Raw genomic sequence first — 14,904 nt, 5'->3', positions numbered from 1 at the left:
CACAGAAATAATTCCAATGCTAGTTTTTGAGACACAAGCATGTGTACTATTTTAATGGAAAAACTCTGACAGCGAGGACAGACATCTTCCTCTGAAAAGAACCGACTTAAGATGAAGTCAAATCTGGACTATTGCAGCTGAATAGAATGTCAAACATTCAGAAATGTTTTCAGTGCAATCTAAATGTCATTCTGGGTGCAGAAGGAGCAATTTATAATTTGCTGCTTAATGTCTGCATGTAGGCATCCATTATCTCAGCTGTACGTTGATGTTTCTATACATTTCTGAGTAATACAATTTAGAAATGTTCATTTGTGTCAACCTAAAGCGGAAAGATTCATGAAGGAGAAACCAGAACACACATAGGCCGAATTCATAAAAGATACCAGAGTTTAACAATTTTAATTTGGATTAGTGATTATAGTGTTTTATTGATATAATCAGAAACTCGGAGGGACAGAAAAGAGGCATTGATTTTGATAATCAAGTACATAACTATTTGAGGTATTTCTTCAAAATCTGAATCTTATTACAGTGGCTGTTATGTGTGAAACACGACATTATTCAAAAACAAAAACACAGAAACATGACAAAGTTTCATAAAATTACTTTTCAGAAGATAAATAATTATATAAAATAATATTTTTTTCATGGTGAAAACCCAAACTTTATGTGAGAATTTACACAGCATTGTGCACTAATTGTTTTTAATTTATTTATTGCTTATGGACTTTTAACCTCATGTAAAGTTGACCTTAATCATATTTTTCTGAAATACTGCTGTTGAAGGAAATTGTTCATCATCTTGTGGAGTTTGTGAAATGTCTTTTTAATGTGTTTTCTGACAGTGGAAATTTTATAATATCCACATTAATACTGGATTGAGTTAGTTTATAATATATACTCTGTCTTTAATTCACAAAATCAATTAGTACAAGGTCTGAAGTGAGCTGTTTACTTTTTATCTTGTTTGTTGTAAATTGTCACTATATAAATAAACATTTTTTGTATGTTGTTGCTGTGACATAAATAAAACAAGTCCTGCTTTTTTTAATTTTGAAAATGATGTTAATGCCGTTTATTATTATTATTATTACAGTGTTGAAATTGTTCAAATAAATCTGAAATTTCTTGTTATTTTCACAGCATGTGACTCAGACTACGTTACCTTCCCTTTTTTTTAAATTCCTAATAAAAAAAAGAAGAACAAAGTTATATCAACCTCAAACATGTGGCCTTATCAAGCTAGTCGGAGCCAAAACCGCTATTTTCTCTCACCGGCTCACTCCAGTCAGAGCGTGGTGTTGCATTTCCCCCTCAGTGTCTGTTGCTCCAATTCTTCAACCCCAGTTACGCAAAATCCTTACGCTGCTCGTGCTCTTAAAGGTTACATTACGTCGTGGGCGTAACGGCTCCTTGTAATGGCGACCGTGCCGTAGATGTGCCTAGGTTTGTGAAAATGAAGCGAAGAAGAAGTTATTTCTTTTAAGTAAAACGCCGAGGTTCCCCGGAGGAGGGCTTTGCGTCTACAGCCGTCGTCTCAATAAGTGGTAAACTTAGCTGTACTTTTGAACTTTCGTGCTCCCGAAATGATGAAGCTCAAGTCCAACCAAACCCGGACGTACGACGGGGATGGCTACAAGAAGCGGGCCGCCTGTCTGTGCTTCAGGAGCGTGACCGAGGAGGAGGTGAGTTCGGGGATGTTGCCGACTGCTGGGCCATGCTAAGATTAGCACCCGTAGGTGCTTTCACTATCTTATCTCATTTGAAATCGATAGACTTATGAATACATCGGTGGTTTTAACGATTATCAACTCGTATCACAGGTCCTCATGTCGCCCTCCTAGTGTATGTGTCAAAAGTTAAATTTTAGGTCGTACTTTACCCCGGTGTTATGTAAGCCTCTTTAGCTGTGCAATAGGAAAGCCTCGGGTTTTTTGTATTTAACATTGCTTGTGTGTTAGCTGCGTGCTAATGCTAACGTTAGCATGCTAACTAGCCGTGTTGTTGCTCTGGGCAGCCGGCTGTCAGCCAGCAACCACAGCCTACAGATTGGCTTTGATGAGATTGGTGGTGAGCTGACAACTGCGCAGAATATATAGCTTATTGTTTAAATAGACAAGCTAAAATATTCAATTTTGTGTACTTAATGTTGTATGCTAGGTAACGCCGAGCCCTGGCAGTAACTAGTATTTTCTTCATGTAATTGGACTGTTGTCTGGCTGGGATAATTTAAACAACTGATTTGTTATTGGCAGGCTAGTCAGCATTCAAGTGAATGCATTTTATTTATTTGTTTTTGGCGTAAACTTTACGACCTAGGATTTGAAGCATCGGCTAAATGTAATTAAAAACCCGCCTTGTTTGTCCACAAATCACGGAGTTGCGGAGAGTTGACCCGCAATGATTGAAACTCCTCTGCTGTTTGAGAAACTGCTGTGCTGTCAACAAGCAGCACAAAGGTGTCTCTGTAAGAGAAGAGTTTTACCAGGAGAGCCTGGGCAAATCAGACCAACTCAGTTCCCCATCCTGGTCATAATAGAGGGAGAATTTTAAACAAAATCAATCATGGATAGCAGGTAATACATCAGTATTGACAGCACACGGAGAGAAACTTTTGTTTTTCTAGGGATGATCAGCTTCCAGCCCAGCCTCACCTGTTGCACAGCTTCTTAATAACACCCATAACTTGCCTTACCTGTTTAGGGGAAGATTAGATTTATTTTTCTGTGTGGTAGGTAGGTGACTGGTTTTATAAAACTGTATGTTATGAGCTCAATGAATAGAGAAATAAGAGACACTGTCGAGGTGATGTATAATCAAGCAGTCCTATATGCGATGCATCCCAGGTGCTGTTAGTGAGCAGTAGTCGACATCCCGACAAGTGGATAGTTCCTGGAGGGGGAATGGAGCCTGAAGAGGAGCCTAATGTCGCTGCTGCTCGAGAAGTGTGTGAAGAGGTTGGTTCTGCTTCGTTTTTACCCCCCCTCCCCTTTTCAGTATTATCAGACTCCACATTTCCTAATCTGTCTTCTAAACTACAGGTGTGGTCATTGGTGATTCCTGCGTAGACCTAACTGTTAGACTTTACTTTTACCCTTTCGTTTAAACTGATGTAAAACATGCCTTTCTTCAGACCAAAAGTGGTGTTGAATTGATTTCCGTTAGCAAATTAGCTTGAGTATAGGCTTAGAAGAGCATTGTGTTACATTTCCAGTAATTACATCTGTATTTAACACTGGGACTAATACTTTGCTCTCAGAATCCTTTTTGTCAATACGGTCATCTTGTTTGCACGGACAAAGAGAGGGAGCCTGGCAACATGTAAGCTGTATCAGATGTCAAACGGGTAAAAGAGACTGAATACTAGCTGCTCAGTTGTTGCACTGCCAGACCAACTATATATACATATATGTGTGTGTGTGCACTAAAAATAATAACAATTGACTTCTTCTTTTATATAAGTTTAATGGTTCTTGTTTTACAACAGTACCCTCATTACATCTGTACCTGTGAAGACAGAATATTGAGTTTTTTGTCTGTGTATGTTGGGTGGATTGGTGGGAATGAGTGAGTGAAACTCACTACAAATCAATATCACACCAATATCCTGCTAATGCCTCCCACACATTGGAGGATTATTTTAGATCAGGTGTTCCTCTGGTATGTATCCTATTCATCTCTTGGGGCATTTTGATCAGAATGAACACAGGAATGCTGCAGATTGTAAATTTCACCCAGCACTTTGTTCATGACCAGCCTCTGAAATAAAGCCAATCCTCTGTGTGTGTGTGTGATCCATCGATGTTGATCAGATTTCTTATCGCGTCTCCTTTGGTGGGTGCAAGACATTGCAGCTTGCCAGCACATTTCCACGGGGTCAAAAGTATCATCACTTCTTTACTGCGGTTTGTTAGAGTGCTAAAAAGCTGCACGCATAAATGCAATTGTGATTTTAAGTGGTGCTCAATACATCACCATATTCTCTGGCTTTCTAAGCCTCTTATTGGACAGTGGTGTAACAGGACATATTCTAATCCTGGCGAGCTTATTCTGATTACCATAAGAGTGGTGAGCCATTGCTTATGCTTATTGGTTTAGAGTCCTGCCAGGGTGGGGGTAATAAAAATTCAGCTCTCAGGAGCAGGCCAGATGTTAAACAGCGTCTCTTTGTCAACTCACCCGCTACCTGACCTTATTCTGGTGTCGGTGATACACCCAGCCCTGCAGTATGAAGACACAGGACAGCATAGCTTAACTGTAACGCCGCTTCAGTGCGGTCCATCCTCTTTCGGGATGATGCCCTGTAGTTTTCAATTACATCAGGGCCATGAGACATTTTCCATGTCATAAAAACATCCAGGCTGACTTTTGGCCTATTACTTAATCCCTGGCATGGTTGGGAGTTGTTGTTCCTTCTCATGTGATCTATCAGAGGACTTGAAGAGTGCTACACCGAGTTCGTGGTGCCGTGTGCGGACTCGACATTTATTTATAGACTGAAAGTGTAACCTGAAGAAGCTGCTCCAAACCTGTCAGCAATGACGTTCCTCTGTATTTAAACCTCAGGAACTATTCACCTGGGAGCTGAAATCCTAAGGACAGTTATTGGTCTTAAAATATGCTTTAAGGTAAAAAAATGTTGAGAAATGTTGAAGCTGTCATCTTCAGAGGAGGGAAAGTAATATTTGCTCCCTGATTTGTTGTTTAGGATTATGAGTGAACTGACAGTGAAAGGTTTATTCTGTTGTTTCTGACCTTTTAACATAATCTTACTCGACTCTTGAGGGATTTTCTGGTGACAGTATCATCTGAACAGTGGCTTTTTGTCTATTTGCTGCTGTAAAATCCACAACGTCAACACTCACTAAAAAATATCTGCTAATTCACTGATTTATTATTTGGCAACGGTTTCATTTGAAGTAAAATTTGACAAAAATCTGTCTCTTTAATTTGAAGATCTTTCTCTAATTTTATTTAATTTGTAAAATATTTGTAGTTTGAACTGTTTGTCAAACAAACGAGACATATCAGAGTCTCGTTATTTATATCTAATGTAATTAATAAAAATGTTTTTAAAATGCCAAATCAATTTAAGTTTAAAATCAGACGTCCATCTATCTTTTAAAGGACAGTTGTATTTTAGTATCAGCTAAGCTAAATGTCAGTGCAACAAAAGTATCACAGGAATTGGAAAAAAAAAATGAACATGACTCGAGTCTCCAGATTTATTTTCCTTGTGTTATTTGGAGGACCCGACAACCCCTGCAAAGGAAAAAAAAAGTGTCTTTTGGTGCAACATAGTCCACTGCAGCAGAAACACAGGCTATTTTCCAAATTACCATACAAATTACATCAGCACCTCTTAATCCATCTGAACAAAACACCCTGAAGTTCAGAGATATAATTATTAGTTTATTAAGCTGCATTACATTGTACTACAGGATATATATATATATATATATATATATATATATATATATATGAATAGCCCTTTTGTGTATTACAAAGGAAAAGGGAGTCGGTGTTGTCTGTCCTTAATATTGTGGCAACATTTTCTATTCTCTTTATTTGTTCTGCAGGCTGGCGTGAAGGGGACCTTAGGTCGCCTAGTTGGAATATTTGAGGTAAGCTGCTGTTTAGTTACTGCGGATTAGTTTGTCGACCATACTTTTTTATGATTGCGATTGAGAAATGAAACCCTGTAATGGTTATTTTGCTTCCACAGAACAAGGAGAGGAAACACAGAACCTACGTCTATGTTCTTATTGTAACAGAGGTGCTGGAAGACTGGGAGGACTCGGTCAACATTGGTAAAGCTCTCTTTGTTTACTTGGCAGAAAGCAGATCATACGGACAAAGTTCCCAGGCAGTCACATGCTTCAACTGTGGCTTTTTTCAAGACTTTTAGTTCCTGCCCTTGTGATTTTCACATCAGCACTGTGTAAAGCTCTGGTAGCTCGTCCAGACCCAGTTTTCGTTTTGCTTTTTATTCTCACTGTGTTGTTTGTCATGAGTGAACGGTCTCTACAGTGGTTGTTTTGTTCTGTCAACAGGGAGAAAAAGGGAATGGTTTAAAATAGACGATGCCATACAAGTGTTGAAGTGTCACAAGCCTGTGCAGGCCACCTACTTCGACGCTCTCCAGGAGAGTTGCCTGACCAGTAACGGAACGCCACTGGTGACCACAATAGGTGGGGACCTGTCCCCTACCTACAGCATCAATCAGAGCTCCGTCTCGGGTATCAGATAACTAAAACCCCAACTCTGACTTCCCCAGGAGCTTTTGCCACCACTTGCGCTCTTACTTGTGTCACTTCTCTCTTTCTCCTGTCCCTTTATCTCTCTTCTGTTTCTGTTTCTTTTTTCTCTCTCCTCAATAACATGGATTTGCCTTGCCAACTCCTTGGTGCCAGAACTGTGGCACAGACTCGATGAGAAGTGTTGGGTGAATAGTCTGAAATATTTGTAAATGTAAATGTAATTTTTGAACCCTCATTTTTTTTTTTTTTTTCCCTTTATACTGACAAGTTGCATGAAGTGTTCCCTCATTTCCAGTCTTTTATGCACCCTTAGCGTGGTGTTTACTGAATGCAAGAACTACTTTTCACTGTTGTAATGTAAAAGTGTACACGTAGTGCTTAAGCTGAAGGCTTTTGGTGGTCTTTTTAAACGTCTTCACCATTATTTAATTTAATTATTATTTTTTTTCCGGGCTTGAAGATGCCCGTTAGCGTGCTCCCTCCCCTGTTGTAAGGATAGGAAATATTGTCTGTATCTGAATGAACAGAATTGTGGAAAGTGTCTTGCATGAGCACTGTTATGTTGAGTCTCGCTCACTCGAGTGATCTTATTCTGATTGTGCAACAGACTTGTGGCAAGGTCTTTGGCTTTTCTCCATGTTTCCCTTTACTGTAGCTGTGTTTTTTAAACTGAATAATACAACCCTCAAATAGGTTTTCAGTTTCCATTGACTGAACTTTCAGCAGTTTCTCTTTTTATTTGGGAAGCTAGAAAAAGCACTACAAGTTTCACTCTCCAGCCGAGCATATACAGTATTCTGTACAGAGAGTGGCAGAATGTCGACCTTTAATGTAACACCGGCCCCTCTTCCCCTTCATGTTTTACCTCCTCTTAACCCCTTGTCTCTTTTTTTTATTTTCCAAAATGTTTTCTTGTGACTACAAAGTCTTCCTCCACACACCTAAAGATTGAAAACTAGATTTAAAAATCATGGACTCCTAAAACGCAGCACATATCACTTAAGTTATTAAAACCCATGTCCATATATTTTACTCCTCACATTCAGTTTGGTTGAAAACAGTTTGTTTACATTTTGTTCATAACATAGCACAGATGACTTTAGGGGGCACTTTTCATTGTGTCCATGATTATTATTATTATTATTTTTTAACCCTTTCTTTTTTAGTATTTAATCTGCATCCCCCAAAAACACTCAGAAAACGCTCGACGTTGAAAGTAAAGGATCTATAATGCTGTCTTTGGCATGATGCAGAACAAACAAGCCTTGTACAGTTTGAGACCTTGTTTTTAACTTGTAAAATGCTTTTGGATACTAATATTTTGGGGGAGTTATTTTCTGTTTGTTGTTCTCTCTAACGTCTGGCGAGTCTCTTTAGCTGAGCTGCGTCGCCTGGCCTCGGTGTGCCGCGAGGCCGCTGGCTCAATACTGTGAAACTGGAGGCGCTGTAGATAGCATGTAAGAGGTTTTTATTGTAAATTGTTTATTTCTGTATAGATCAAAAGTGAGAGTACAAATGACAAAACACCTCTTACACATTTTGTGAGTGCTTACGTGTCATTTCAGCTCAGGCTGGAAAACGGATTTAACTTCTTGTTGGCTTTGGAGCTCTCTTGGAAAAAGCATGCGGTCCATCCGAGGCTAAAGAACAAGGATTGAGGCTGTGGGCGAGATTAAAGAGTCTGTATATAAAGGCTATTCATGAAGAATTTGCTTGTTCTTAGGCCAGGTCAAATTTTGTAACATGCTTGGTCAAACTAAAATCGCAGTCGAAGTTTTCAAATCACTACTCGGTTGAGAAATAAGTCTGTTGTTTCTCATTTAATCGGTGTATTTTCCTGTAAAGGGTTTCTCTCATTAGTCTTCACTGAAAGCACATTAAGAACACTGTGGTTTTCTGTCCATGCTTAAAACTTTAATAGTTTTTACTTTTTTCCACATTACTTTTTAAATTGATGAGGCTAAATGTTGAGGGATTTTTCTTGATCCCTAAAATTTTAGTCCTTAAAATCCAAACTGTGATTTAAAAATAAACTGAATATATTCATAAAGTCAAGAAGAGCTGCCTACTCTCTCTGATTATAACCACACAGGACCTAAATGGTTTTACTTCAGTAGGTGGTAAAATCTGAGCAACCTGTTTGATTTTTCTTATTCCTGGAGGTATAAAATCGTTTAATTTATGGTAGTTTGATTCCATTCCTGTACACCATCTCCAACCACAGTTGTTAGGATTTGTAAACAGTTTGTGAAATCAAATATAGCTTTCAATCCTTTAACGATGTAATGCACAGTTAAATCCAGCAATAGATGGTAGATTTAAACATGGATAAGTACAAAAAACTGTAGTGTTTTGATTTTTAAAGTGATGAGAAACCCCTCACAGAAAATAAGAACCCGTTTGAAAGAGAGTTTTTCTAGAAAAGAAGTAGGACTGCTTTTTTTTTTTTTTGACACTAGTGCTGACCTGAACCCGGTGGCCCGTCACTGTCTCAGTAAATTACAGCCTCAGATAAACTCTCAGTGTCGACTGGTGACAGTTGAGCTGCTTTTCTCGGTGCCAGTAAGAGCAACAATGGGTCCAAAGTCTCCTCCTGCCTGAGACTTTGAGCCGGTTTTACTGCTGCACATTTAAAGGGTGTGGCGGCCAAAGTTTGTCTTTACAATGCCCAACCTGACACCAGATTCTGTGTCGCTTGAGCCTTTCGGTCTTCATACAAATTGTGCAATTGGAACATAATGGGATTTGGTCAAAACAACAGAAAATCAGCCCAGTGTAATTGGCAAACATTGAATTAACTTTTACTGGTTTAGTGGGGCTGAAAGGTACTGTCAAAGTGAATGTGAGGAGGATTTTCACAAGTAACCGCCAATGATTCAATTAGACCACTTTGTCTCGAGCTTTTTTTTTCTCCTGTTCTTCAATCAGTTGTTTTTGACGTGTCCTGTAACTCAACCAGCTCCTGATTTTCACAAAAATTAAATCTTGGAAAAAACTTGAGAAGAAAATCTTCCCAAATCAGTTTCGGTGGACTTAATGCAGAGCAAAGATGGCACTTGGCTCTTGTTGTTTTTTTTCCTTTTTAATATGACTGAAGCAAAAAATGAAGGATGTTCTTTAAACTGGATCTTTAAATAAAATCACTTCTTTTCCCTATAGGTTAATGGCTTAATTATGTTTGCCATGTCAGGTAACCGGCCCCATCTTGTGGCCGAAGCTGTAGTATTTAAAGCACATTGCCCGGCACTGGAAGATTGAAGGTTTTCTTTATCAGATAATAAACTGAAAAAAAGGGTAATATAAAACATCTACTAAAATACTTTCAGCTGACTTGCGAACATGCGCACTTCTAGCTGTTCACCTCAGCCTTGAAGTTACATCCTGTAAATGTGTTCTCCAAAGTTTTTTTTGTTTTTTTTTGGTGTCACTGGAATATTGTTTTCCTCTCTGTCATTTGGCACTGTGGAATAAAACCAGTGAGAAGACTGAAGATTGTAATATAAATGTGCCAACAAATAAACACCAGTATTTCACATTTCAGTGCCTGTCGTTGTGTTCCCGCTCCTGACGGTTCACCGAGTTAACGAACACAAGTCGGTACGCGAGGAGACCGAGATGCTCCGCTGCTTAACGTTGACAAATTCAAGGTTTTTCAAAAGATGCATCATGTTCCTGAAGCAGCCGACTTCGTGGTTTTATCATTTATTCACACTAAAAAATACAAGTTTATAAGCATATTTGGACACCTCTAATCCTACTTTTCCCCAAGATGCAAATTGCAGATATTAATAAACCAGCTTCAGAAACACTGAGCAATTCATTAAAGCTAATATTTCAAAATGTGTATGGATTTGTTTAAGGGCAGAAATGATTTTCCAGTTTTGAAAAGCTTAGCTTTCATCATGTATGACAGTTTACCATCAGGAGAAATTTACAAGCTATATTTCCCTTCTACAGTTAGAATTTTGTAACCAAATTAAAACAAGTATAAATATAATCAGTCACAGAAATATTTAATTTTACAGCAAACTAATTGAAAACAATCATTGGCTGCAAGAGCCATCTTAATGAGAAATATGAAGCAGTAATTTAAAGACTAAGTGGCCAAGGATAAAAAGAAGCTGAATGATTATTCTAAAGTAAGTAACCTTTCACTAAGTTTGAATTAATTTTCGATTAGTTTCGAGTGCTTTCTGCTAAAGAACAAGGCTTCCCCTGGAGAGTCCAAACATTCAGCAGCTTCAGGGCTCTGTTAGCCTGAAGTCACTTTCAAACAGCTCATCTTGTGTACAAACAAGCCACAATGTGCATTTTTCATTTTCTTTATTGGAAATAAACAGTAAAATTTACTGAGGCTGCTGTCCTCTGCCGCGTCCGAAGCCACCCCTCTGTAACAGAAGACAGAACCACGCTCACGTCAGACACAAAGCTCACAGTATCTGAGAGTAATTCTGCTGCTCATTTTGCCACAACAGCTAAACAAACTGTGAAGAACTTACAAACTGGAACTCGGTGGCAGCTCCAGCACCGGCCTCTGCTTTCTTGTCAGCACCAGCTGCAGAGAAAAAATAATCAAGTCAGACAATTTGATTTCCTCTAAATTTATACAAAATATATCAGTGTAACAAACAAGTTGATTTAATTTTGTCTGACAATTTTGTTTAATTTTAATCCACTCAGAATATTAGTAGAAAATAATCAGTCCTATCATCTGAGGAACAAACAGAAGCAGCTGAACTTTGACCGCCACCATTTTCATCAAGATCATTTAAGCTTCAATTAAAATTTCACAATGTACAACTTTCTTAAATATTACCTCTAACGCAGCCATGTTTTGAAGGTGGCGCTCATCATTTTACCTTTTTAATCTCAAGAACAAGCATTTGCATGTTAAATACCACCCTAAATAATAAGCCTAATGAGCCCATGGCGCCATGTTGGTCTGCCTCATTTAATGTGTTTATGCAGCTCAATTAACTTTACAGCCAAAGACCAGATAAACAAGTCCATTAATACGGTGAGAGGTGCCATCAGTACGATACGTACGAGGTGCAGCTGATCGCCTGTATGCATCTCTGTCAGCCTCCCCCCGGTTAAGGCGGGCGGGTCTCTCTCCCTCCATTCCTGCAGAGGACAAACAGACAGAAAAATACTTTCATGTTGCTTTAAAAACTAATGTACACGATGAACAGATTATATACAGTTCTGAAAACGAAGTTCAAACATTTCAAATCAATAAAACGTTTTGACTTTAGAGGCTCCACTTGACTCCTTAACACTCTTCAGGTGTTCCCTGCACGTTAAAGTTGTAATTAATACAAACTATGACTTTTAAACCAATTTGTTTTGCACTACAGAAAAGAAATCACGTTTTATCTACAGCAGCATCAAGGACTGACTCGCTTGTGCAGCACGTCGTGAAACTGAATTTAAGTTCATTTAATTTAACCTTTTAAATCCTGAAACATGAAAGTGAGGAGCAGAAGAATTAAAAAAGAATAATAAATGACTCGACGCAGGAAATCTGCAGTAAAATGAATGAGTACGCATTTATCATTAGCAACATTCATTTTTGATATGAAAAGTAGAAGAACTGATTTATGTTCTGGTAAAAGATGTAAAGTAAAGATGTCCTGGTAAGTTTCCTTTTATTTATTTATTAGAACTTTATGGCACTTAAACATGGCAGATTTAACGTTTTAGATTCAAATGTTTAACAGACGTATAAAACGTGAACCAACAGGCTGAGATCATTTTAACTTTTTCTGGGTTTGTACCCTGACTAACGGCGCCCTACCTTTGGGCCTGGGCCTGGCGGTCTCAGGGCGGGTCTGACGGCGCAGAGTGGCGGGCACGATCTCAGGGGGGAGGTGGAGGAAGTCTCTCAGGTACTGGATACCCTCGTTGGTGAGGTACCAGTAAAAATGACGCCAGGCAAATTGCTCCTTGACATACCCACAGGACTTCAGAGACTGAAAGGGAAGCACACACACCTTATTACACTTTGTTTCTGCGTTAAACACTTCAACTGGGAATAAGGTTATTTAAAGAACTGAATTTCTTCATGTATCATCCAAGAAAATATATGAAGAGGCTCGTCCTTCTGTGCTTCTTTACATGTAGTTTTTGAAAAATGTAAAGCCAGTAAGAGCCTGTAAAGTGCAGCAACATATCCGTTAACGTGAAGTTCCCTTTGGTTAATTTGACTTTTTAAAACTTCTACAATAACTTTTACCCATAAAACTCTTTACAAAACTAATCAGAGCATTCACGTTTTAACTATGGTTTGATGTTATTCTTCAGAGAAGTTCCAAGTCTAATTTCAACAATCAATCCTGAACAACCTTACAGAGCAGCTAGCAGGAGAAGAACCTTACGGACTTCAAATTTAGACACAAAAACAAGGTTTCTAAACAAATGTGCTTTTAAATGTCTTAAAATAGCACACAAAGCCATTAATATAAATTATGTTAGATTGAAAAAAGGTCAGGTAAAATAAGGGGGAGTTAGAACAAGTTCAACAGTGATTTCTTCTGATGTTGAGGAGATCAAATAGTTAGGCTTCGTGATTCTGAGCTTGCTAGGCCTCAAGGAAAATAAAAATAAAGAATGCAGATCAGAAGTAAAATTATTAGTGTTGTGAGGAGAACAAGAAGAGGACGGAGGTAGTTGGCCCCACAGTCTGGGTGTGGAGACTGAAAAGGACCCGTCACCCCAACGTTTGTATTTAGACTATGGGACAAACCGTACAGATTTATTAGCTGATCTTAAGATCCTCTCATACTCACAGAAAGATACTAGATCAGCTAAATAAGATGGGCCGAGATCATTAGGGGCTTTGAAAGTGAAAAATAAAAGTTTAAAATCAGTTCTAAAACGAACAGGAAGCCAGTGGAGACGAAACAAAACGGGGTGTGTCCCCTCAACACTTTTTAACTTCTGACCACAGAAATCTTTGGAAGGGTCTTGCAACCCCCTTTGACAAGCCAAGCATAACGAGGGAGTAAATACGAACACAAACCTGACAAAAACACAGCTTTTCCCTCATCTATGGATGCTGTTCTTACTGCTTCTAAAAGAATATGGCAAAGATGTGATCGGCTGGACTTTTGGAAGCATCTCAAACCAGGGTTGGGTCAAGTTTTATGTTTGAAATGATGTTTAAAGAGAGATAAGTGTCTGAAAAACCAAAGCAGTGTGTAGATGGTAGCTGTTAACATACACAGTGCACATAAGGAGTAAAAACATTTTACTAGCATTTCCCATGAGCAGTGAAGACGTGCTTAGCATCAGATTTGGACACTTGTTACTACAGAGCTCCCAGCTCCGGTTCCTCACCTGCATGGCTTTCATCACGTGAAGGTTGGGCACGTTCTTGTCGGCAAGCTCGGGATGCTTGGCCAGGTGAACATCTTTTTTGGCCACCATGACTCCCTCCTTGAAGAGGAGCTCGTAGATAGCAATGCGATTCTTCTTGGGCATCAGCATCTGCGCGACAGGCCGGGAGGGTCAATTACACGCCAATTAATCAAACAGTGAGCACATTTATTAAACCTACAAACTGTCATTAGCGTCAAATAGTACCATTAACAGAAAGTCAACTTTATACACGTTTAGTTGAAAGCGGCCCGCGTCTAAGGAAGGAAAAATGGCAGCCGTTCATGAGAACCTAAGCCGGGTTAACTTCCCCACTTTCTGCTCGTTATAAACGTGACTGCGAGGCGTTTAGCGCTAAAATACGTTCACGCTTTTGTTCGTAATTTAAACAACTATCAGCCACGAACACCGCCACAGTAACGAACGTAAGATGTTAAAGATATTTTCGGATTTTTGACATCGAGTTCCTTTTTACCTTTCCACTTGTGAAGGGACCGGAGCCGGAAGGACCGACAGTCGTCGGTTCGGGAGGTTAACGCTCGGAGCGCGGAGCCGCCCGCGGTCTGCCGCCCCCTGCCGGCCTGGCGGAGACACGCCAGCAGGGGGTTAATTAAACGATTAATCAGGAAATGTAGATTTATTCATGTTAATACCGATTCAGCATTCACAGTATGTTTGTTCAGTTCTTTGCATAGTTTGTGCTATTTTAGCTGTACATTTGTGTCTTATTTAGATTATCTTAGCTCATGTTTTAGATATTGTTGTGTGTGTTTTATGACTCTGTATTTTTGTGTTCACATGTTGTCAAACACTTTGAATCGCCTTGTTGCTGAAAAAGTGCTATATAAATAAATTTCACTTAACTTGACTGGATTTTAGTCATTTATATATCAAAACCCTCAGCTCATTCTGGAGACAGGTGCTATGACTTTGTAACGTTTATACTTTTTCTCAGGGATCAATACTCAGGGATCTATTTACCTCCTTCAAAAACGTTGTTCTGTGTAAAATATATTTTATTGTTCTTGTTCTAGTCTTGTTCTAGTTTTGTCTTCTTATTTTACATTAAGCTTTTAGCTACTTTTAGTTTGCTGTTTGCTACTTTTAACTATTAGCCAGCTTTTTGCTACCTTTACTTTTAGCTATCTTTTTGCTCTTTTCAGCTAGCCTTTTGCTACTTTCATCTCATTTTTTGCATCTTTTAGCTATTGGTTTGCTTCTTTTAGCTTTACCAACTCAATTTCAGCTTCTTCGTCCAGCACTC

At 38.9% G+C, this 14,904-nt stretch overlaps 2 protein-coding genes across 2 annotated transcripts; one reads left to right on the top strand and one right to left on the bottom strand.

Moving 5' to 3' along the window:
* The first annotated feature begins 1,392 nt into the window (after nt 1–1,392).
* nudt3b (nudix (nucleoside diphosphate linked moiety X)-type motif 3b) lies at nt 1,393–9,798 on the top strand. Its single transcript, XM_017408871.3, has 5 exons — nt 1,393–1,688; nt 2,850–2,960; nt 5,583–5,627; nt 5,729–5,813; nt 6,057–9,798. Exons 1-5 carry the CDS (start codon nt 1,590–1,592, stop codon nt 6,251–6,253), a joined length of 537 nt encoding a protein of 178 aa, XP_017264360.1. The 5' UTR covers nt 1,393–1,589; the 3' UTR covers nt 6,254–9,798.
* A 771-nt stretch (nt 9,799–10,569) lies between these two features.
* rps10 (ribosomal protein S10) lies at nt 10,570–14,229 on the bottom strand. Its single transcript, XM_017408600.3, has 6 exons — nt 14,116–14,229; nt 13,602–13,751; nt 12,061–12,235; nt 11,310–11,387; nt 10,763–10,818; nt 10,570–10,651 (listed from the first exon to the last, which is right to left on the bottom strand). Exons 2-6 carry the CDS (start codon nt 13,749–13,751, stop codon nt 10,610–10,612), a joined length of 501 nt encoding a protein of 166 aa, XP_017264089.1. The 5' UTR covers nt 14,116–14,229; the 3' UTR covers nt 10,570–10,609.
* Between the last annotated feature and the right edge of the window lie 675 nt (nt 14,230–14,904).

Source organism: Kryptolebias marmoratus, linkage group LG4 (assembly GCF_001649575.2).
Source record: "Kryptolebias marmoratus isolate JLee-2015 linkage group LG4, ASM164957v2, whole genome shotgun sequence".
NCBI lineage: Eukaryota > Metazoa > Chordata > Actinopteri > Cyprinodontiformes > Rivulidae > Kryptolebias > Kryptolebias marmoratus.
The sequence above is the reverse complement of the archived record's forward strand: the minus strand, read 5'-3'. Positions and strand labels throughout refer to the sequence as shown.

Coding starts and splice junctions, on each gene's coding strand:
- nudt3b (XM_017408871.3), top strand. CDS start 1,590: ATGATGAAGCTCAAGTCCAACCAAACCCGGACGTACGACGGGGATGGC. Junction 2,961..5,582: donor CTCGAGAAGTGTGTGAAGAG/GTTGGTTCTGCT, acceptor TTTGTTCTGCAG/GCTGGCGTGAAGGGGACCTT. Junction 5,628..5,728: donor GCCTAGTTGGAATATTTGAG/GTAAGCTGCTGT, acceptor TTGCTTCCACAG/AACAAGGAGAGGAAACACAG.
- rps10 (XM_017408600.3), bottom strand. CDS start 13,751: ATGCTGATGCCCAAGAAGAATCGCATTGCTATCTACGAGCTCCTCTTC. Junction 11,388..12,060: donor CGCCAGGCCCAGGCCCAAAG/GTAGGGCGCCGT, acceptor TGTCCTCTGCAG/GAATGGAGGGAGAGAGACCC. Junction 10,652..10,762: donor CTGCCACCGAGTTCCAGTTT/GTAAGTTCTTCA, acceptor CTTCTGTTACAG/AGGGGTGGCTTCGGACGCGG.